Source organism: Drosophila subobscura, chromosome O (assembly GCF_008121235.1).
Source record: "Drosophila subobscura isolate 14011-0131.10 chromosome O, UCBerk_Dsub_1.0, whole genome shotgun sequence".
NCBI classification, from domain to species: Eukaryota; Metazoa; Arthropoda; class Insecta; order Diptera; family Drosophilidae; genus Drosophila; species Drosophila subobscura.
Window position 1 is genome coordinate 980,546 of NC_048533.1, and position 23,006 is coordinate 1,003,551.

At 41.7% G+C, this 23,006-nt stretch overlaps 3 protein-coding genes across 6 annotated transcripts; 1 reads left to right on the plus strand and 2 right to left on the minus strand.

Annotated features, from left to right (window-relative positions):
• Window positions 1-10: 10 nt before the first annotated feature.
• LOC117899249 (nuclear pore membrane glycoprotein 210-like) lies at window positions 11-5,060 on the minus strand. Of its 2 annotated transcripts, XM_034809130.1 has the most exons (4): window positions 4,813-5,060; window positions 453-1,515; window positions 302-397; window positions 23-263 (listed from the first exon to the last, which is right to left on the minus strand). In XM_034809130.1, the coding sequence occupies exons 1-4, from the start codon at window positions 4,968-4,970 to the stop codon at window positions 174-176; spliced, it is 1,407 nt and encodes a 468-aa protein (XP_034665021.1). In that variant the 5' UTR covers window positions 4,971-5,060; the 3' UTR covers window positions 23-173. The 2 variants fall into 2 exon arrangements, with proteins under 2 accessions (XP_034665020.1, XP_034665021.1); XM_034809129.1 differs by having other exon boundaries at window positions 11-397; window positions 4,813-5,056.
• A 4,497-nt stretch (window positions 5,061-9,557) lies between these two features.
• LOC117899254 (60S ribosomal protein L27) lies at window positions 9,558-10,567 on the plus strand. The gene is made up of 2 exons (XM_034809141.1): window positions 9,558-9,682; window positions 10,059-10,567. The coding sequence occupies exon 2, from the start codon at window positions 10,067-10,069 to the stop codon at window positions 10,472-10,474; it is 408 nt and encodes a 135-aa protein (XP_034665032.1). The 5' UTR covers window positions 9,558-9,682; window positions 10,059-10,066; the 3' UTR covers window positions 10,475-10,567.
• Window positions 10,568-11,037: 470 nt separating this feature from the next.
• LOC117899250 (isocitrate dehydrogenase [NAD] subunit gamma, mitochondrial) lies at window positions 11,038-13,992 on the minus strand. Of its 3 annotated transcripts, XM_034809132.1 has the most exons (7): window positions 13,833-13,992; window positions 13,657-13,734; window positions 12,808-13,587; window positions 12,555-12,741; window positions 12,411-12,486; window positions 11,447-11,800; window positions 11,038-11,355 (listed from the first exon to the last, which is right to left on the minus strand). In XM_034809132.1, exons 1-6 carry the CDS (start codon window positions 13,887-13,889, stop codon window positions 11,770-11,772), a joined length of 1,209 nt encoding a protein of 402 aa, XP_034665023.1. In that variant the 5' UTR covers window positions 13,890-13,992; the 3' UTR covers window positions 11,038-11,355; window positions 11,447-11,769. The 3 variants fall into 3 exon arrangements, with proteins under 3 accessions (XP_034665023.1, XP_034665025.1, XP_034665024.1); XM_034809134.1 differs by lacking the exon at window positions 11,447-11,800 and having other exon boundaries at window positions 11,042-11,355; XM_034809133.1 differs by lacking the exons at window positions 11,038-11,355; window positions 11,447-11,800 and having other exon boundaries at window positions 12,407-12,486.
• Between the last annotated feature and the right edge of the window lie 9,014 nt (window positions 13,993-23,006).

Here is a 23,006-nt window from a genome sequence, read left to right on the forward strand (position 1 = left end):
AGAGCACGTAGTCCTTGAGGGCTGTCTCGAAGTTTTACTGCTTGATCTCGAGCCGTTGCGGCGAGAGGAAGTAGATCTGAGCCAATTGGGCGACATTCTGGTTCTTGGCCAGGGCCACCTTGATGGTGGTGTGGGCAGCCAGCAGATTTCCGTCATCATACTGCTCCTGCGAGTCAGTGGAGAGACGCACGTCCCGGATTACGGTGGTGGCCAAACCCTGGGCATCGATTTGCAGCACTTGCGGATTGCCGGATTGCCACACATAGCTGTAGTCCCCACCAGCCGCATAGAACTGCAGCTTAAGCGGCTTTATGCTGTTCGTGTCGTACGGCAGAATCACCTTACTGGGTCTGAGCTGCAGCTTCTCAAAGATCTGCAGTTCTGCCTCCACCGCAAGCTGCAATGGATTGAATCTCAGAAGAGAACTGAAAGGATCAATGTCATTTACTTACCTGGTCGTATATGCCGGAGACTGTGCTAACGCCCTTCTGCAGAGCTTCACCGTACAGACAGCTGCCGTTTTTCGTTTTGTTGAGGATGCCGAAAAGAGATTTGTCCAGATTGGAGTGGATGCCAAACCGGTTACCCAGCGTCATCTTTTGGCCATCTGGAGCGTAAAGGTCGAAGACCACTTCGTGCTTCTCGCCCTCCACCGACACCCAGTTGTTGTATGGCAGGAGGCTGATGCCCAGCTTATGGGGTTCTGCCACGGTCAAGAGTGTGCTGGGCCCCTTGGTGTTCTTATCCGTCTCTGGCATGTTTCTATCACGCAGCAGGATCCGAGTGCGCCCTAGTGCCTCTCCGGTTGCGGTGCTACCTCTCACACTGGCCACCTCGGTATCCTCCACCTCGAGGAAGTATTGCTTACTTTCCGTAATGTCATGCAGCTTGTCCATCTTCTGCTGAAGAATGCGGAAGCTAATCGAGTCTTTGTTCAGGATCGTCGCCTTGGAAGGCACTATAATTATTTTGGCCAGCACACTGATGTACACTTCCAGGGGCTTCACATTGCTGTAATCGGCATAGGGCAAGGTGATGGTTATCTTCGAAGTGCCCGTATTGATTCCCTCCAGCAGGATCATGTAGCCCTTGATACCGACGGCTTCGAACTTCTCTAGAGCGGGGGGCACCGAATGGAACGGGCTTCGCGAGAAGGTTAGGAATCGCATAGGGGGCGGCTTTTTGCTATCGGGCTCCGAAATGTCCCAGTTGAACTCGATTCCCTCGAGGGTGGAGAACTCGTTGCCCTGAGAGTCGAAGGCGCGCAGCTCGAAGATCGCCGGCGCCTCCTCCAGGTATAGCTGGCGTGTGGTAGTCCTCACGTTTAGGCAGGCAATGATGTCCACTATCACTTCGCAGCGCAGCACAGCACCGGTGTGCACTTCTTCCGCTAACACAATGGCCGTGTTACGACGTCGCTCGCGTGTCCGCACTGTGACTACCGCCTCGTTGGCGCATTCGCTGGAGCCATGATACACGGGCATCACGGATATAACGTCTTGGAAGGAAGTCGACCTGCGAAATATTTGTTGTAGTTTAGTAATTATACCCGGTACTCGAAGAGTAAAAAGGGTATATTGTATTTTTGCACAAAGTCGATGTATGTAACGCATGTACACTTTCCGTAAAGTGTATATATTCTTGATCATAATTAATTGCCGAGTCTACAGTGGCGGAAAAAATAATAGAAACGACATTTTTTTCGGTTTTTTCCAAATTTTGTTTAGTGAAATTTTTTTTTTTTTTTTTTTTTTAAGTTTCATAATTTTTATTGATACCCTACATAACAATGTCTCAAAACGTAAAAACACAAATTAAAAAAAAAACCTAATATAACAGAAATTAACTTTCACAGTTTTTAGGCCTGGAAAAAATAATATATACACACAGTCTAATTTTTTCATAACTTTTTTTAAAACGCTTTAAGTCGAATTATTTTGATAACAATTCATAAACTAACAGCATTTGAAGATATAAAATAACTTTTCCTGTTGATCCGGTTGTGTTTGTTGTTGTTTAGAGTTTCAGAATGGGTCCCGGAGGACATTGTACGGATATTGAAAGAACAAATATCCTTACACCAGGATATGAAGGTCACACAACGTCAGATAGTGTTACAATATTCAAATGGGTTTAATGTTTTACTGCGATTCAGGGCAAAAAATAACGAAACACACGTGGAAGAATGCATGACACATCAACTTGGTTCGACACACCACCTTGTTCAAAAATCAAACGAGAAGGGACGTGTGAGACGCTTCTTACGCGTTACAACTTTTTTACCCGGCACTCAGCGGGTTATTTGTCAAATTTTACATTTTTTCTTCATCTGTCATCTACATCAACAACACTTCTCACACCAACACGCTCCTTTAGCTCACCCCCTTCCCTAGACCCACACACTGCAGACTCGCGGCAGAGGCAGATGCCGCGCGAAGCAGAGTGTGAATGAGAGAATGTGAAAAAAACAACAAAAGCTGCGGGACAGGGTGGGTTTAGCCATTGCAAATTAATTCGGTGATCTGATAGATATGGTTATTCCCTACGGAATGGCTTTTAGTTTTTTTTATCTTCAAAATTGTAGCTTTGTGAGGTTTTCGCCATTTTGCAGGGGCGGAAGGGGGCTGGTCTCATTTTTGAAATACACTTGTAACAGTGTGAGCATATAAAAGTCTGGATGCAAAATTTGGTGGCTCTAGCTTTTATAGTCTCTGAGATCCAGGCGCTCAACAAGACGGGCGTACAGACAGACATGGCTCTATCGACTCGGCTATTGATGCTGATCAAGAATATATGTATATGTACAGTGGGGAGCAATGATGAGACATGTTCACAATAACTGACCTTCGTCGACCATAACTTCTAAACGCATAATGCAATCGTCACCAATTTTTTTTTAGATATCAATCACTTTATCCTTAACAAATTGGCAATCCCAGAAAAATACAAATTTGAAGCTTTTAAATAGCGAAAAATAAAAAACTATAAAAACTCGCTTGTACTCAATTATGCACTTTTCGTTATTTTCACTTATTTAATATTTCAAAATTTTCTAATCAACAATACGCTTGCAGATTTGATGTTGAATATTTTTTGTTTATATTCTAGTAATACTAACATCAAATTAAGACATTTCTCATAATAATCGAAGCAGATTTAATGAATTTATTAAATATTGAATTGTTAATAGCATTAGTCAATCGGTGGTGATCAGAGTGGAAAAGACGCGAAATTTTGTCATGAAACAGCAAAGCCAAGGTTGCCCTAAGGCACTAGCAGACCCAAAAGCCACACTTATAATGTCGCAAATTAGTAACAAGGACTTTCTCAGTCCAAAGGATGCTCTTTTCGCATAATACTATCAATGTTGGTCTAGATGGCCAAGTGTGGACATCGTACCACCACCTGAAACATCCTCACAAAATTTTAAATCTACCGGCATGTTTTACGTGGTCGGAAAAAAATGGTAAAGCAAACCCGAAACTTTTAAATTAGCATAACAATTTGACCACGGATGATTGAAAACGTGTTATTAGGTCCGATGAGTCCAAATAATCATATGGGTTGCAGTATTGTTGGCGTAAGACCGAAAAAAGGCTTCAAGGACATCATATCAAGCAAACCATGAAACTCTATGGGGTCAGAAACGTTTCCTTATATGCGTTACATACATCCGTTACTCCCCACAAATCCAATATACCCTACTTTCTCTTCGAGTACCGGGTATAACAAAAATTCTCTCTTCGGAAAATTTGAAAAACGATCTCAAGGCATCGGTTAGTAGTCGTACTAAATGAAAGAGGTTGATTTAAAACGATTATTAAATTACACATAGTAAAAGTGGATGTATGTACATATTTACGGAATGAGATTCAGAAAGGTACTCAATGCCTCGAATGTGCATTTATTTCGTCGTGGGTACATTTGGTGGTGGGAAGTTGTATTAAGGTGCCTAATATGAGGTTTCCTAACAAATCTGAGCAAATTGACCTTAGTTTCATTTGACTACAGCACATTTTATGTGACTGGACGAAATAAATGCACCTTCGAGGCATTGAGATCCGATCTCAATCAGATCACCAAATTGGGATCCGATTGGATCATTATTGTGGCCACAATGAAGAAATTAATTTGCGCTGGCTAAACCCACCCCGTCCCGCACCTTATATTTGCTTTTTTTTTTTCAAAAAAAAAAAAATTCAGTTAGTTTATGAATTGTTATCAAAATAATTCGACTAAAAGCGCTTTGAAAACAGTTATGAAAAAATTAGACTGCGTTTCTATTATTTTTTCCAGGCCTAAAAACTGAAAGTTCATTTCTGTTATATACGGTTTTTTTTTTAATTTTTGTTTTTTACATTTTGAGACATTGCTATGTAGGCTATCAATAAAAATTATGAAAAAAAAAAAAATTATTTTCCCTGAACAAAATTTTCTATTATCGTTTCTATTATTTTTTCCGCCATGTACATATGTATGTATGTACATGGCTCCATCGCATAATCGGACAGCAGTTTCCTCTTTACGCATGTGCCGGAAAAGTAAATAGAAATGCGTTAGACCAACGTTTTTTTTTTACTATTTTTACAACTTTATAGTATTACCTATCCAAATCATAAACAAAAAGTTATACTTTTTAGTGAGAACAGTTAGTTTTAATCGAAAAACCAAAAAAGTCATGTTTTGAGACTCAACGCATAATCCCGTTTTTTTTTAGGCTGGCTCGTTTGAGGTTAAAGTGCCGGTCGGTCAAGCCGGTCGGGCCGTGCAGCCAAGGCTAGAGAGCAATTGTAGGTTAAAATGTCAACTCACCATTTGTAGCAAATTTTTTGATCCACCTGCAAGGTGAAGTTGATGGATTTTTCTTCGTATATTGGCAGGAGCACGCGTGCGTGGTTTAATTTGGCAGCGCCGATCAACTCATGTGCCGCGCAAATTAGCATAAGAAAATGCACGAGGCTGGCTGCCATTTCAAGTTGCTTGTCGCGTTATTTGTGTTAAATGTGTTAAAAACTGGCTGCGTCGCCCACTTGATGCGATGCCAACTAATTATCGAAAACAACGGAGTTTTAAAAAAATAAAAGCACGGTGCAATGCTAGGGATGCGATGTTGGAATATTTGTATTTATCGATATATCGATTAAATTATGTTTATTTTGCGGGAACAAAGCTTGAATTCTTCGAAATTGTTCGACTTCTAGATCGAATTGCTTTTAAATTGTTATTATCCGCCTTTTTGCCGCCCTGGTCTATCGTTTCTGGGAAGTCAGGTGTGTTTTCGATACGAAATCCAGGGGTCGGATTTTTTACTCGAAGAGTAAATAGGGTATGTTGCATTTTTGAGGGTGTGGGTGAGCTGGCTTGTGGATCCCGCAATGTTTTCGAGTCTTTTTTTTACTCTCCTCTCTCTCTCCCATCGACACCGTTGATCACCATGCCTCTTCACCTGTAGACCTACAAAAAAATACTTCTACTCCAGTATTTTGCCAATCGATTTCCTTCGACTGCAACATACCCTATTTACTCTTCGAGTACAGGGTATAAAAAAAATCCGACCCCTGGATTTCGTATCGAAAACACACCGGCAAAAAGGCGGATAATAACAAGGGGCATGGCGATCAACGGTGCCGATGGGAGAGAGAGAGGAGAGTAAAAAAAAGACTCGAAAACATTGCGGGATCCACAAGCCAGCTCACCCACACCCTCAAAAATGCAACATACCCTATTTACTCTTCGAGTAAAAAATCCGACCCCTGGATTTCGTATCGAAAACACACCTGACTTCCCAGAAACGATAGACCAGGGCGGCAAAAAGGCGGATAATAACAATTTAAAAGCAATTCGATCTAGAAGTCGAACAATTTCGAAGAATTCAAGCTTTGTTCCCGCAAAATAAACATAATTTAATCGATATATCGATAAATACAAATATTCCAACATCGCATCCCTAGCATTGCACCGTGCTTTTATTTTTTTAAAACTCCGTTGTTTTCGATAATTAGTTGGCATCGCATCAAGTGGGCGACGCAGCCAGTTTTTAACACATTTAACACAAATAACGCGACAAGCAACTTGAAATGGCAGCCAGCCTCGTGCATTTTCTTATGCTAATTTGCGCGGCACATGAGTTGATCGGCGCTGCCAAATTAAACCACGCACGCGTGCTCCTGCCAATATACGAAGAAAAATCCATCAACTTCACCTTGCAGGTGGATCAAAAATTTGCTACAAATGGTGAGTTGACATTTTAACCTACAATTGCTCTCTAGCCTTGGCTGCACGGCCCGACCGGCTTGACCGACCGGCACTTTAACCTCAAACGAGCCAGCCTAAAAAAAAACGGGATTATGCGTTGAGTCTCAAAACATGACTTTTTTGGTTTTTCGATTAAAACTAACTGTTCTCACTAAAAAAGTATAACTTTTGTTTATGATTTGGATAGGTAATACTATAAAGTTGTAAAAATAGTAAAAAAACGGTTGGTCTAACGCATTTCTATTTACTTTTCCGGCACATGCGTAAAGAGGAAACTGCTGTCCGATTATGCGATGGAGCCATGTACATACATACATATGTACATGGCGGAAAAAATAATAGAAACGATAATAGAAAATTTTGTTCAGGGAAAATAATTTTTTTTTCATAATTTTTATTGATAGCCTACATAGCAATGTCTCAAAATGTAAAAAACAAAAATTAAAAAAAAAACCGTATATAACAGAAATGAACTTTCAGTTTTTAGGCCTGGAAAAAATAATAGAAACGCAGTCTAATTTTTTCATAACTGTTTTCAAAGCGCTTTTAGTCGAATTATTTTGATAACAATTCATAAACTAACTGAATTTTTTTTTGAAAAAAAAAAAAAAAAAAAAAATATAAGGTGCGGGACGGGGTGGGTTTAGCCAGCGCAAATTAATTTCTTCATTGTGGCCACAATAATGATCCAATCGGATCCCAATTTGGTGATCTGATTGAGATCGGATCTCAATGCCTCGAAGGTGCATTTATTTCGTCCAGTCACATAAAATGTGCTGTAGTCAAATGAAACTAAGGTCAATTTGCTCAGATTTGTTAGGAAACCTCATATTAGGCACCTTAATACAACTTCCCACCACCAAATGTACCCACGACGAAATAAATGCACATTCGAGGCATTGAGTACCTTTCTGAATCTCATTCCGTAAATATGTACATACATCCACTTTTACTATGTGTAATTTAATAATCGTTTTAAATCAACCTCTTTCATTTAGTACGACTACTAACCGATGCCTTGAGATCGTTTTTCAAATTTTCCGAAGAGAGAATTTTTGTTATACCCGGTACTCGAAGAGAAAGTAGGGTATATTGGATTTGTGGGGAGTAACGGATGTATGTAACGCATATAAGGAAACGTTTCTGACCCCATAGAGTTTCATGGTTTGCTTGATATGATGTCCTTGAAGCCTTTTTTCGGTCTTACGCCAACAATACTGCAACCCATATGATTATTTGGACTCATCGGACCTAATAACACGTTTTCAATCATCCGTGGTCAAATTGTTATGCTAATTTAAAAGTTTCGGGTTTGTTTTTACCATTTTTTCCGACCACGTAAAACATGCCGGTAGATTTAAAATTTTGTGAGGATGTTTCAGGTGGTGGTACGATGTCCACACTTGGCCATCTAGACCAACATTGATAGTATTATGCGAAAAGAGCATCCTTTGGACTGAGAAAGTCCTTGTTACTAATTTGCGACATTATAAGTGTGGCTTTTGGGTCTGCTAGTGCCTTAGGGCAACCTTGGCTTTGCTGTTTCAGGACAAAATTTCGCGTCTTTTCCACTCTGATCACCACCGATTGACTAATGCTATTAACAATTCAATATTTAATAAATTCATTAAATCTGCTTCGATTATTATGAGAAATGTCTTAATTTGATGTTAGTATTACTAGAATATAAACAAAAAATATTCAACATCAAATCTGCAAGCGTATTGTTGATTAGAAAATTTTGAAATATTAAATAAGTGAAAATAACGAAAAGTGCATAATTGAGTACAAGCGAGTTTTTATAGTTTTTTATTTTTCGCTATTTAAAAGCTTCAAATTTGTATTTTTCTGGGATTGCCAATTTGTTAAGGATAAAGTGATTGATATCTAAAAAAAATTGGTGACGATTGCATTATGCGTTTAGAAGTTATGGTCGACGAAGGTCAGTTATTGTGAACATGTCTCATCATTGCTCCCCACTGTACATATACATATATTCTTGATCAGCATCAATAGCCGAGTCGATAGAGCCATGTCTGTCTGTACGCCCGTCTTGTTGAGCGCCTGGATCTCAGAGACTATAAAAGCTAGAGCCACCAAATTTTGCATCCAGACTTTTATATGCTCACACTGTTACAAGTGTATTTCAAAAATGAGACCAGCCCCCTTCCGCCCCTGCAAAATGGCGAAAACCTCACAAAGCTACAATTTTGAAGATAAAAGAAAACTAAAAGCCATTCCGTAGGGAATAACCATATCTATCAGATCACCGAATTGAGATCTGATTGGATCATTATTATAGCCACAATGAAGAAATTAATTTGCAGTGGCTAAACCCACCCTGTCCCGCAGCTTTTGTTGTTTTTTCACATTCTCTCAATCACACTCTGCTTCGCGCGGCCCCTGCCTCTGCCGCGAGTCTGCAGTGTGTGGGTCTAGGGAAGGGGGTGAGCTAAAGAAGCGTGTTGGTGTGAGAAGTGTTGTAGATGTAGATGACAGATGAAGAAAAAATGTAAAATTTGACAAAACACCGCTAAGGTGCAGATGTAGTACTGAGTGCCGGGTATAAAAGTTGTGACGCGTAAGATGCGTCACATACGTATGTATCTTCTCGTTTGAGGTTAAAGTGCCGGTCGGTCAAGCCGGTCGGGCCGTGCAGCCAAGGCTAGAAAGCAATTGTAGGTTAAAATGTCAACGCACCATTTGTAGCAAATTTTTTGGTCCACCTGCAAGGTGAAGTTGATGGATTTTTCTTCGAATAGAGGCAGGAGCACGCGTGCGTGGTTTAATTTGGCAGCGTCGATCAACTTATGTGCCGCGCAAATTAGCATAAGAAAATTCATGAGGCTGGCTGCCATTTCGAGTTGCTAGTCGCGTTATTTCACAGCAACAATGTGGTAAAACTGCTTGGATGCGTCGCCCACTTGATGCGATGCAAACTAATTAACGAAAACAACGGAGTTTTAAAAAAATAAAAGTACTGTGCAATGCTAGGGATGCGATGTTGGAATATTTGTATTTATCGATATATCGATTATATTATTGTTTAATTTGTGGGAACAAAGCTTGAATTCTTCGAAATTGTTCGACTTCTAGATCGAATTGCTTTTAAATTGTTATTATCCGCCTTTTTGCCGCCCTTGTCTATCGTTCCTGGGGAAGTCAGGTGTGTTTTCGATACGAAATCCAGGGGTCAGATTTTTTTTATACCCTGTACTCGAAGAGTAAATAGGGTATTTTGCCAATAGATTTCCTTCGACTGAAACATACCCTATTTACTATTATATATACTATTTGGTTAGTGGTTCAACTCTATCGCCCAAAACCATCGATACTATCGATAGTGCAGTCGATGGTTTTGCGCAACTGTCAAACTCGTGCTATTGACGTCTGCCTTTTCTTTCTTTTCCGGTCGCTGAACAGACCTGTAAGTTGTGTGAAAATAAATCTTAAAAATCCATTGAAATATCAAACCAACATTGAATAATAATAGTGAAAAGAGCTGAGTACCTGTACGGAGTACTCGATAAGACAGCTATTGACATGCATATTCCCCAATTAAAGCAAAATAAACCCTTGTCAAACGGACAAACAAAACAAAAAGCAGACATACTCGATGCTTAAGAAATCTACTTGTTTGTGCAAGAAATTAACATTAGAACAGTGAAAATGTATTATTTTAATAGCGATTAGTGAGTTAACGACCATTTTGCTAACAATGTGAATTTTGTTCTTCCAATTTCATGTATACGCGCCTTCTCCTCTTCACCCACAACCAAAAAAAAATGATTGGACATCTTCAGCCGCCAAGATGAGGAAAATCATGAAGCAGGGCAAGATCGTAATCGTCCTTAGCGGACGTTACGCTGGCCGCAAGGCCATCATCGTCAAGACCTCCGACGATGGCACCCCGGAGAAACCCTTCGGTCATGCTCTGGTCGCCGGTATCGACAGGTACCCCCGCAAGGTGACCAAGAAGATGGGCAAGAACAAGTTGAAGAAGAAGTCCAAGATAAAGCCTTTCCTGAGGAGCTTGAACTACAACCATCTGATGCCCACCCGATACACGGCGCATGACATCAGCTTCGAGAAACTGTCGCCCAAGGACCTGAAGGATCCCGTCAAGCGCAAGACACACCGTTTCCAGACCCGCGTCAAGTTCGAGTCCATCTACAAGGAGGGAAAGAACAAGTGGTTCTTCCAGAAGCTGCGTTTCTAAGCTAGAAACTAATGGGATGATGATGATGAATTATTGTCGTCGTTTTTTTAAGGTTAAATAAAAAAACAATTCTGATATAAATGACCGAAGTAAGATTAAATGTGTTATTTGTGTAGTCTTCATACGGTGGCAGCTGGATATGTGCAAGTGTGAAAGAGCGGTTCTAATGTTTTTCTAGGTGTGCTGAATAATCTGAAGGCGATATGCAGCCTCGCTCCTTTGTGAAAGCGGACTGAAATTTTGACTCGCGTTGAAGATCTCCTGGAGTGGTCTCCTATAAGATTGGAGAGGTAGACAGCAGATCCTGCAAACATCGAAGTCTTAATCGAAGATCTGTTCAGTAACTAAAACTGAACCAGAGATGCTTAAAGCGAGCAGGGAGTTGTAATATAAATCTTATTGGGTAGATTATAATTGGATCCTTAGGGACTTTTCAACGATTCTGTCATTTCATAGGAACAATCTGCATCTAACTGAGCTTATATTAGTGTATGCATCCTGTGGTGTATTTAAAGACGATCAAATCCCCTTATCATCCCAAACAATTAAAAACGCCTATTACAGAAGTCGTCTTTGTTTTCTTTTATATTTTACTAATAAATATTCGAACAGAATAATACATTTTGCTTGAATTTCTCTAGGTAATATTACACAATCGGTTCGTTTGGAAAATCGAATTTACAATTTAAATATCTTGTTGACTACTGGAACACTTGGCTACCCAACCATTTCTGAAGAGGGTAGTAGGGTAGTGTAGCAAAGGCTCGAACAATTTTATGTCGGATAATGATACATTTAAATAAAAAAGAGAGGTTTAAATTATAGGCGGGGGAGGTGGCTTGAATAGTTCAGAGACAGTGGATGGTGCCGGCAAAGAAAATCTGTGGAGTAGAATATCCAAATTCATTATTATGTGTACTGTCCATGCGGACTGCTATAAAAATATAAATATATATTTGGAGTTTGTATTACCTGATTTATCACACTTTTGACATCGAATGGGGGAATACACGAATGAACATTGAGCATTTAGGGGTAGATAGTAGTTTTGGATTTTGTTAAACAGCGGAGACAATTTGACCTCAAACATAAATTCAACTGAATCTTTCGGGGTTTTGTTTGGGGGGCTTCACATTAGACGCTGAATATGCATTGGCTTAGGGGTAAAAGATGCCTCTTATAACAGTTCTCTCAAATTGGCTTAGTTCAGTGTTAATATAATTTTGCTTAGCTTTGTTTAGTTTTTTTTTGTTTTTGGTTTGGGTATAGGTTGAGTTTCGGTAGTACGATAGTGCCTATAATTGGTTGAAATAGTTTCCATGTGGCCTGCGAGCGGGTAAGCATTTTTCAGGAGTTGGAGGGAGTAGAGAAAATACAATTATTTGTTAGATTTGTATATGCACATACGACAGGTTTTGGTTGCAAGAAGATATACCGTGCGTGGACATAAACTACATACTTTTACTGTGGTGTGCGTGTTGTGTGTAAGTGTGGAGGTATACTGGGTGTGTGTTTAAGCCACTAAGTGGACCACTTGAAACATAAATAAATTTCAACAAAGCATTTTTGTCAACAGAAAATAAACTACAGACTACAAAATTAGTAAAGTTAGCTGTAAGTTTAGTTTTGTGTGTGCGCGTGTGTGTGTTAGGTACACAGTTGTTGTTGTAGTTGTGGGTTAAAACAATAAAGTTGAACATAAAACACTTACAGTTCTGTTTAGGAGTACAAATCAAAAAATAATACAATAAGAGCTTGAAATTATAATACAACATATAGAGGCCCGCTATATAGTGGGGGCTGAAGTACTCAATACAAATAGGACAAGCGGATAGATGGGTGTTTTCTGATTCAACACTTAAATACAGCATTTCGTTGAGAGCGCGATAAAACATAATAAATAGGCAAATAAGGAAACGCTAGGCGTTTATTTTACCAATTCACGCGCTTGGCGCTCAAGATTTTCAGTATATTCTCAACCACATCGGTACTTGAGTGGTTGCCGCCCAGATCTGCAAAGATATTCCAGTTAAATATTAAAAATTTTCAGCAATTATCGGGTTGGGATATGGGTTCGCACCTGGTGTGCGGATGGCATCATTAACAATGGTCTGGTAGGTGGCCTCGTAGATGACATTGGCATGCTCCTTGTGGCCTAGATGATTCAACATATCAATGCTAGCATTAATCATGGCCACGGGATTGGCAATATTCTTGCCAGCAATGGCAGTGCCTGTGTTGCGGGTTCCCGGCTCAAAGACGGCGTACTGCAAAACGAAATTATCACATATCAACGCACATTTTCGTGGCAGACTGCAATGATTAGGTCTTACATGATCGCCGTAGTTGCGGCCGGAAATGAGGCCAGCTCCGCCCATCAAACCGCACAGCACATTGGACACAATGGTGCCATACAAGTTGGTCATGTTCATCACATCGAACTGGTGGGGCTTGGAGACGGCTTGCATGCAGGTGTTATCGATGATCATGTTGTCGTGCTCCAGCTCGGGATAGTCCTTGTGCACACGCTTGGCACACTCCAGGAAGAGGCCATCGGACAGTTTCATGATGTTGGCCTTGTGGATGGTGGTGACCTTCTTGCGGTTGTTCTGACGCGCATACTCGAAGGCATAGCGGGCCACACGCTCTGCATTCTCGACGGTGACCACCTTCATGCTCTCAACAATGCCGGGCACCGACTCGTGCTCCAGCATGGCATACTCACCATCGGTGTTCTGACGGATAAGAACAACGTCAATGTCCTGGTGGCGCGCCGGAATTCCAGGATACGACTTGCAGTGCACAACGTTCACATAGAGATCCAGCTCATTACGGATGGCCACGTTGCGTGAAACCTCGGACAGCTCCTGCGACTTGGTCTCAATGTTTCCCTTGAGTGCCACACCGTTGCGCTTTATCGAAGTGATGGCATAGTCCAGATCATCATTACCCTCGGTAGAGGGATCAATTTCAATCACCTCGAAATCGATTGGAGCGCCGCAGTAACTAAAAATTTCTCTTACATATGTCATTAGCTCCGGGCCGATTCCACCACCAGGTAGCATGGTGACAGCATGACGACCACCGTACTGCGCCGACGGGATATCTGTACGCTGCACAAACATACATATGCAGTTATATCTATGCTATAACCTCAATTGTGCAAGGGGGCTAATATCTACCGTAACTTTCTTCTGCAGAGACGACTTGGTGTGGGCTACATCCTCGCTCTTTTCCTTGGTCACCAGCATGGGATAGCCCTAAAATATGATTCGATTGAGATGATCAGTTCTGCTGCCCGTTCCCAGGCCCATCGCATTATGTAATTTTAGCCAATTTTCAGCCAACGAAAACCTACGCGTGTCAGGAACGGCGTCTGCGTCTGCAGCAGTCTCTGTGTCAAGCGAAGGGCCATGATTGCGTCTTGTAGTGTAGTTGCCTTTAGTGGCCAATTGTTTTGCAAATTACTTAAAGAATTATTACGGCGGCAGTGTGACCGCGAAATTATCGATAGTTAGTTAGATAGATGCCCTGACGGGGTAGCCTTTTAAATATACCAAAATATACCCTTGCATTTTCAAAATATACTGTAAATATACCGTAAATCTTAATTATTTTCCTCGATATTGATGTTCTATTTGATATTACTAGCTAGTTAGGAGTCTCTTCGCTAAAACAACAATTTTATCCAATTTATCAATAAATTTTCCACAAAATTGGCAAAATCGAAGAGCCCAGCCTGCTCTATCTTTTCCCTAAGAGTTTTCCAATATTAATCGTTGGAATTTTCTCCCTATTGAGCGGACTCACTTTTTGCTTGGATGCGGGTAAAAATCCTCTGGCTTGTCCAGCTGGTCAGCTTGAAATCCGTGATCCCTCAAAGTGCTCCACGGTCACACACACTTTTTACGCTTTACTTTGCCGACGGTTATTTTTCTACTACCTGCCTGCTTAGCGTAGCTGCTCTATCCAGCCCCTCTCAATGCAGTTGATCCCATCTCTTCTATTGCCCTTGAACCAAGTTCAAGGGCATGGCATGGCATTTCTTTGAGGGTGTGGGTGAGCGGGCTCGTGGATCTCGCAATGATTTCGAGCCTCTCTTATATTTTCCTTCTCTCTCTGTCCGGCACCGTTTAGCGCCTTGCGCCTTCACCTATCGCCCTGCCAACCTTCCAAAAAATAGTGCTTAATCCAGTATTTTGCCGATCGATTTCCTTCGACTGCAACACCTAGCGAAAATTCAGGCATACATGGCCGGAGGAATTATTCGCAAACAATCGAAGGAAATGATACCGGCTTTTCTCTAGGCTGCTGCAGCGCCCAACGTAGGCTCACACCCACTCGGTTTCCACTTTCCTCTTCTCCTTCTTTTCTCCTTCCAACAGCTGCGACTTTGGCTGGATATCCTCCACCCGTCTCGCCTCTCGTAGGGCGTAGGGCGTCTCCGTGCTCCGCCGTCTCCAGCTGGTTTCCGCTTCTGTATATCCGGTCTCGGATCCAGTTCGCCATCATCCCCCATGAAGGACCAATTTTGGCTCCGGCTTTCTTGGAGGCTCTTGGGGAATCTGCTCCTGGTGTTCGCCGGAACATCTGTGCTTGGTGCTCTGCTTTTGGCATTCTAGAGCCGTCTGACCGCCTTCCCTGCCGTTTGGATCATCCTCCCAGACCAGATCCTGGATTATCTCTCCCCTCTGGCGCAAGGGCGTCATTGCCTCCGTTATGGCAGCCATCAGCTCCATAAAACCTCGCCGGAACTCCTCTTGCAACTTCCCGCTGATTGTGTCCGCCATAGCTCTTCTCTGCGTCTCCTGCCATTGAGCTATGGCGACGTTAATGCCCGAAATAATTTCGGACGGCAATTCTTTTCGTCTTCGGACGATTCCAGCTCGGGTTTCCGCCTCTTTCCGCGGCCTGCATATCTTCTCCCACCTGTTCTGTCAGGTTCCCTGACGGAAGTGTCCTGCGAGTCATTTCTCTCTTGACCGTAAGTGCTCATAAACATACTTTCTCTACCTACCTAACTTTGTTTCTTCTTCCACAGAAAAACTAACCTAACTCAAACAAAAACTAAACACGGAACTTCCAAATACTGCAAGATCAACAATAAGAGGGGAAAGTAACCACAACTTCTACTGGAGCCATCTGCACCTGGTTCCCTACGTCTTTCCTTGTCCAACGTCTACAACTTCGTCGTTGCGAGCGCTGTTGACTTCTCATCTTCTACAGAAGATTAAGAGTCAAGGGCGCTCACTCTGCTACCTAGCTGCTTCTGTCCCACTACTCTACTGAAAGATATCTTCGGGATCTTGTAGCTGCTCCAGGTGCATCGCGTGGCCGACTTAATGTCCCCACGGGCCACCTAGAGCAAAACAAATCTCTACGACATACTACTTTCCCGGTGTCCTCCAGCGGTAAGTAGGGGAAGCAGCACAAAAAAAACTACACGAACTTAACTAACTTTGGGTATTTTTTCCTTTCCAGGCTCTCTTTTGTCCACCAGGCAACGGGCCGGTTGCTAACTGGCTTGAGGATTCTCCTCCGGCTTCCCTCTGTCAGATAAGTTTTCATACAAACAAAAAAAACTATTTACTTCGTGGATTCCTACATTTTTAGAACCCTCAGCGCCGTGCATCTGCGAGCCAACCTTCACAGCTCCTCACAGGCCACCGGAACACAGACGGACCCTGACTGCAGACTACCACTCGAGATCGTTCCTCTCGGCTGGACATTTATAACCTCCTCGACCTTTATGATTTGCAGCCGTACTCTCCTACTTTCGGTGTTCGAGAACGGACTGCGACTCATAGGTTAGGTTAGGTTGAGGCGGCTGTCGGGGTTGTCAGAGACCCGACACACTTAGGCCGGTTTCGGCCCATTGTGATACCGCATGTTTCGTTCCCATCTCTCCCGTGAGACCATATTTTATCCATTATCCCATCCGGATGCCCTTATGAAGCCTGCGATCCGTCTGGGACTTTTTGTAGACATGTCCGAAATGTCATTTAGAAAAGGAGCGCCCAAGTATTGGAGTCTCCTTCTACTGAGAGCCGGGCAGGAGCAGAACAGGTGTTCCTCTTCCTCATCTCTACAGCTTCTACAGAAGTCGTTATATGGGGCTCCCAGCCTGTTTTCATGTGTTCCTATTAGCCAGTGTCCCGTAAGGGAGCGTATGACTGAGCTGCACCTACTCCTACTGAGTTTGCAGAGCTCATCGGTGCGCTTCCTATTTATGTCAGGCCATGTTTGCCGAGTTATGCGACATAGTGGCAAAGTTTGCCATCTGTCATTTGTTAGTTGCTTAAAATGTTCTTCTATTTTGAGCTTGCAGGTGGCCATTGGCATACGTATATCCTCCTTATCATTGAGAAGGGGGATTGTTGTTCCAGCTCTGGCCAGCTCATCTGCTATACAGTTGCCTTTAATGTCCTGGTGGCCCGGGACCCATATTAGGCTGATGACGAACTGATAAGCCATCTCGTGAAGAGATTTGCGACAGTTTGCCACTGTAGCCGAACTTGTTGTTATCGCATTTAGTGATTTGATTGCAGCTTGGCTATCACTATAGATGTTTATGTGAGTCGCCTCAGGGGTTAGTTCCTGAAGACAGTTCAAAGCTTCCTTGATCGTGTAACGGACACGGGAAGTGTCGTCTCGTCAGCACTCTCTGTCTACTAAAGGTTGGCCGGCTAGGCTCAGGGAAAATGGGGTGGGTGTTGTGCTGCGAAAACGAACTCCGTCACCTAACAAAATCGTAGACAGATTTACGGGAACTGGGATCGGAATTACAAACCCGGACGGAACTTAAGGTCCACTACCTACTGTGAAGAGCAAGGTGGTTGTGCTCTTCCCTCTTGACCCACCCTCCATGTAGAATAACATAAGAATATGCCATTATGGTTCTACCCAAAACCTTCTGCTGCTGCGCTATGTGCCTTAGGAACCCCTCCCAAAAATCAGATTAGAAATTCATGTTAATCGTTATAATTTTACTTTGACTTGTATGACTTCATGTTGTTTGTAACCCCCATTATTTCTACCCTAACCCTTAAAACTATTTTTACTGCATGTGTATATATATGTGGGGCTAATTTAAGACATAGGAATTCGAGAATGATCAAATATGAATAAAAATAATATAATCAAAATATAAAGTAAGAATGAATTAATTAAAGGAATTAAGTGGCATAATTGTAGTGATTGTAGTTAATAATAATTCACTTTATATATGGTTAAGCATGCATGTCTCACTGTGTAGACGCTATTCTCCTGACCCGGAGTGTATGTGTATATATGTGTGTCTACTTACAGACTTTTAAACAGCTGCTGGTGTCGTTGGGCCCAATTTCACGTTTGCAATAAAAACTGTTAAAGAAATGTAGAAATATGCAAAATAACAAGAAGCGTTATGAAGAGGTATTTTACCAATACCCTTCCATGGACACAATGAGACCGATGATGCACCTTTTAAAATCTATTCTTAACTAGGCATAAATTTCATTTTTTTTCTTCTTCTATTTCTAAGTTAACGTCTACGAATATTTAATATTATTAAACAATTTTTTTTTTCTTTTTTTTCTTCGATCCATAATTCTTCATTAAATTTTCTTTTCTAGATTTTGTGATTTATTTTTCTTCCCTTAAGTGGCTTTTAGAATGTCGGCATCGAACAATTTTAATAACCTGAGAGAAGGAGAGAATAGGTGACATACGGTCAGGTGGGTCTAGTTAAATGCGCATAGGTGTATGGTCAGCCGCAAGGGCAATGACCGTTGAGCTAATTTTTCCACACCCTACATGTGCAAGCACCAACATTTTCTTTACACAAGGCGCGGTGATATAATATTTTAGATGGTTTTATATTGTCGTTGTTGTTGAGCGGCTTAATTGCGCGTGAGATATATGTATATAAACGGCTCGGTCCCGATCGCCAAGTCCATCCGTTTCTATGCCTGCAGGCAAGGTCCGGTGGCACCAAGAAGAAGGACTGATGATCGTCATGAAGCGGACCCCCCCTCCTTGAGGGTGGTCAGGCCAGGTCAGCAATTTTCTGCCACACGTGGATCATAACCTATGTATGTACAGTACATACGTGAAATTATGTAATAAGGTCACTTTTTCATTTTCTTTGCGTACCTTATCCAGGGTTTGGTTTTTGTTTTGTTCTTTGCAGCCACAACACTTTTCAAATGGTTTTATTGGGTTTATGTTCCCTTTTATGGTTTTGCAGAATTTTCACCACGTTTTTTTTTTTATATGTTCTGTACGCACATTAATTAAGTCTTCCAACTTTGAATGCACTTTTTGTTCTGTGCAGCATGCACTTAGCCTAACTATTTTACCCCTCCAAAAGCTGGGTATGAGAGAGCTAAGAAGGTTCTCGAAGGGCTAGCCGTAAGCTATGCTTGCGGAGAGAAAAGCTCACATGTGAACGGCGCTCGCACGTGCAATTTCGAAAAAGAGAGCTTTTCAAGATAAAAGCTTCTGATCTTGCATTTGGGCTCTCTATGGAATGCATGTACAGTGGGGAAGGTTCAATATTTTTGCGATAAAATAAGAAGACTGTTCCCAAAAAAAAAATCTTAATACAATTTTGTCCAGACATTCTAAATTTTGTATTTTTGGTCTGCAACCTTCACACCCCGCCAGATTTTATCTTAGGGTTTTGACCCAAGATAAAACTGAAACAACAACAAGGAAGGGTGCAGACTTTTGTCTCTAGCTACCAAATATCCTTAATGTTAAATTTCCCCAGCTCTTTACAGTTCAATTGAGATTGTGAACGCAACGGTAACGAACAAATCGGGCATGTCTCATTGGATGTCAACCAATCCGATAAACACGACCGGTGGTATTTGTGTTTGCAATGGGTTTCTACAATGTCGGTGTCCTGGCTGGTATCATTGCATATAGTGCAGTGTACGACTACCTCGCCGAGATTAACATTTATATTGTCAATGCTTCGCCTTACCGCCATTGTAACAAATTATGATTAAGGAAAAACGATATAGTCTTTAAGACTATGAAAGATTTTTTTTTTTTTTGATTCTAAATTCGAAAATATGGGCAATGATTGTGAGGGTCTCCTATCAGGCACCAGCACAGCAGAAGGAATGTCTGCGGTTGTTATAACCTTAAGTCCGTAAGCAGAAAGAAAGAAAACAAAATGTTGTTGTTGATCCTTTCGAGAAAAAGAGGAACAGGACCGAATTTTCCAGTCTGAACAAGTCTCAATTAATCTCGAGAGAATAAAGGTCATTCATCTTCGCTACTAGGTATGGAACCAATTTACTCAGAACTATCGTTCCTAGTATCCTGATGAAATGATATAATGAAGTCTACTGTGATCTTCTTCTATGCAATATATCCACTGGTCTGGGTCCGACAATGATCAGATTCCCAGCTGTTCCGAGCTGGATATATAACACAAAAACTGAACTACTTTAAAATTTGGATCAATATTGGGTTGCGGAAGGGATTGGGAAGGTTATTGGGGAAAACGTGAGGGAACCTATAACCATAGAATATATAGTTGGTAGGTACGGCCATTCGGGCCCCACGTTGGTAGATACGGACCATTTGGGCCCCACGTTGGTAGATACGGACCATTTGGGCCCCACGTTGGGCGCCATTTATTATGTAACGGACACGGGAAGTGTCGTCTCGTCAGCACTCTCTCTGTCTACTAAAGGTTGGCCGGCTAGGCTCAGGGGAAAATGGGGTGGGTGTTGTGCTGCGAAAACGAACTCCGTCACCTAACAAAATCGTAGACAGATTTACGGGAACTGGGATCGGAATTACAAACCCGGACGGAACTTAAGGTCCACTACCTACTGTGAAGAGCAAGGTGGTTGTGCTCTTCCCTCTTGACCCACCCTCCATGTAGAATAACATAAGAATATGCCATTATGGTTCTACCCAAAACCTTCTGCTGCTGCGCTATGTGCCTTAGGAACCCCTCCCAAAAATCAGATTAGAAATTCATGTTAATCGTTATAATTTTACTTTGACTTGTATAACTTCATGTTGTTTGTAACCCCCATTATTTCTACCCTAACCCTTAAACTATTTTTACTGCATGTGTATATATATGTGGGACTAATTTAAGACATAGGAATTCAAGAGAATGATCAAATATGAATAAAAATAATATAATCAAAATACAAAGTAAGAATGAATTAATTAAAGGAATTAAATGGTATAATTGTAGTGATTGTAGTTAATAATAATTCACTTTATATATGGTTAAGCATGCATGTCTCACTGTGTAGACGCTATTCTCCTGACCCGGAGTGTATGTGTATATATGTGTGTCTACTTACAGACTTTTAAACAGCTGCTGGTGTCGTTGGGCCCAATTTCACGTTTGCAATAAAAACTGTTAAAGAAATGTAGAAATATGCAAAATAACAAGAAGCGTTATGAAGAGGTATTTTACCAATACCCTTCCATGGACACAATGAGACCGATGATGCACCTTTTAAAATCTATTCTTAACTAGGCATAAATTTCATTTTTTTCTTCTTCTATTTCTAAGTTAACGTCTAGGAATATTTAATATTATTAAACAATTTTCTTTTCTATTTTTTTCTTCGATCCATAATTCTTCATTAAATTTTCTTTTCTAGATTTTGTGATTTATTTTTCTTCCCTTAAGTGGCTTTTAGAATGTCGGCATCGAACAATTTTAATAACCTGAGAGAAGGAGAGAATAGGTGACATACGGTCAGGTGGGTCTAGTTAAATGCGCATAGGTGTATGGTCAGCCGCAAGGGCAATGACCGTTGAGCTAATTTTTCCACACCCTACATGTGCAAGCACCAACATTTTCTTTACACAAGGCGCGGTGATATAATATTTTAGATGGTTTTATATTGTCGTTGTTGTTGAGCGGCTTAATTGCGCGTGAGATATATGTATATAAACGGCTCGGTCCCGATCGCCAAGTCCATCCGTTTCTATGCCTGCAGGCAAGGTCCGGTGGCACCAAGAAGAAGGACTGATGATCGTCATGAAGCGGACCCCCCCCCTCCTTGAGGGTGGTCAGGCCAGGTCAGCAATTTTCTGCCACACGTGGATCATAACCTATGTATGTACAGTACATACGTGAAATTATGTAATAAGGTCACTTTTTCATTTTCTTTGCGTACCTTATCCAGGGTTTGGTTTTTTGTTTTTGTTCTTTGCAGCCACAACACTTTTCAAATGGTTTTTATTGGGTTTATGTTCCCTTTTATGGTTTTGCAGAATTTTCACCACGTTTTTCTTTTTATATGTTCTGTACGCACATTAATTAAGTCTTCCAACTTTGAATGCACTTTTTGTTCTGTGCAGCATGCACTTAGCCTAACTATTTTACCCCTCCAAAAGCTGGGTATGAGAGAGCTAAGAAGGTTCTCGAAGGGCTAGCCGTAAGCTATGCTTGCGGAGAGAAAAGCTCACATGTGAACGGCGCTCGCACGTGCAATTTCGAAAGAGAGAGCTTTTCAAGATAAAAGCTTCTGATCTTGCATTTGGGCTCTCTATGGAATGCATGTACAGTGGGGAAGGTTCAATATTTTTGCGATAAAATAAGAAGACTGTTCCCAAAAAAAAATCTTAATACAATTTTTGTCCAGACATTCTAAATTTTGTATTTTTGGTCTGCAACCTTCACAATCGCTATGACCTCCGCTTGGAAGACACTGCAGTGATCCGGAAGCCTGAAGGAGTGACTTATGTTCAGCTGTTCGGAGTAGATTCCTCCTCCGACCTTGTTGTCCAGCTTTGAGCCATCAGTAAAGATTCGAATGGCTCCCGTTGGACCAGGTGGTCCCTCAAGCCAGTCGTTTCTGTGAGGGATGATTGTTTCAAAGGGGGTATCTGTATACTCCCTCGGAACGCAGTAGTCCGTTTTTGAAGGGACGGTGTTGTTTCCATTTAGGATGGAAGCATGGCCGGTGCGATGTGACACCCATTGGTCAGAGTCTCTGAGACGGATTGCTGCCATTTCTGCCTGCTCCTTACCTGCAAGATCAAGGCTCTGCAGGCAAAGTATAGCATTTAGCGCATCCGTTGGTGTTGTGCTCAGAGCTCCACTGATGCTTAGGGCTGCAGTACGCTGCACCTTGCTTAGTTGCTTAGTGATGGTTCCCTTCGATAGGGCAGTCCACCACACTGCGACTCCGTAGAGCAGTATTGGTCTTACTATTGCTAGGTAGATCCATTGAACTATTCTTGGGTTCATGCCCCATTTTAGCCCAATGGCCTTCTTGCAAGTGTAGAGGGCTATCGTAGCCTTCTTCACTCTGTCTTTGATGCTTAGGTTCCAGCTGAGCTTTTTATCAATTACCAACCCTAAGTAACTGGCACTGTCGCTGAAGGAGAGCCTGCATCCGTTTAGTATTGGGGGGTTGAGAGACGGGATTTTGTATTTGGTTGTAAACAACACAAGTTCCTTTTTAGAGGGATTAATTCCCAGTCCACGCGACTTTGTCCATTCTGACAGTCGTGCGAGCTTTGCGGTCATTAGTTCGCAGAGTGTTTGAGGGAATTT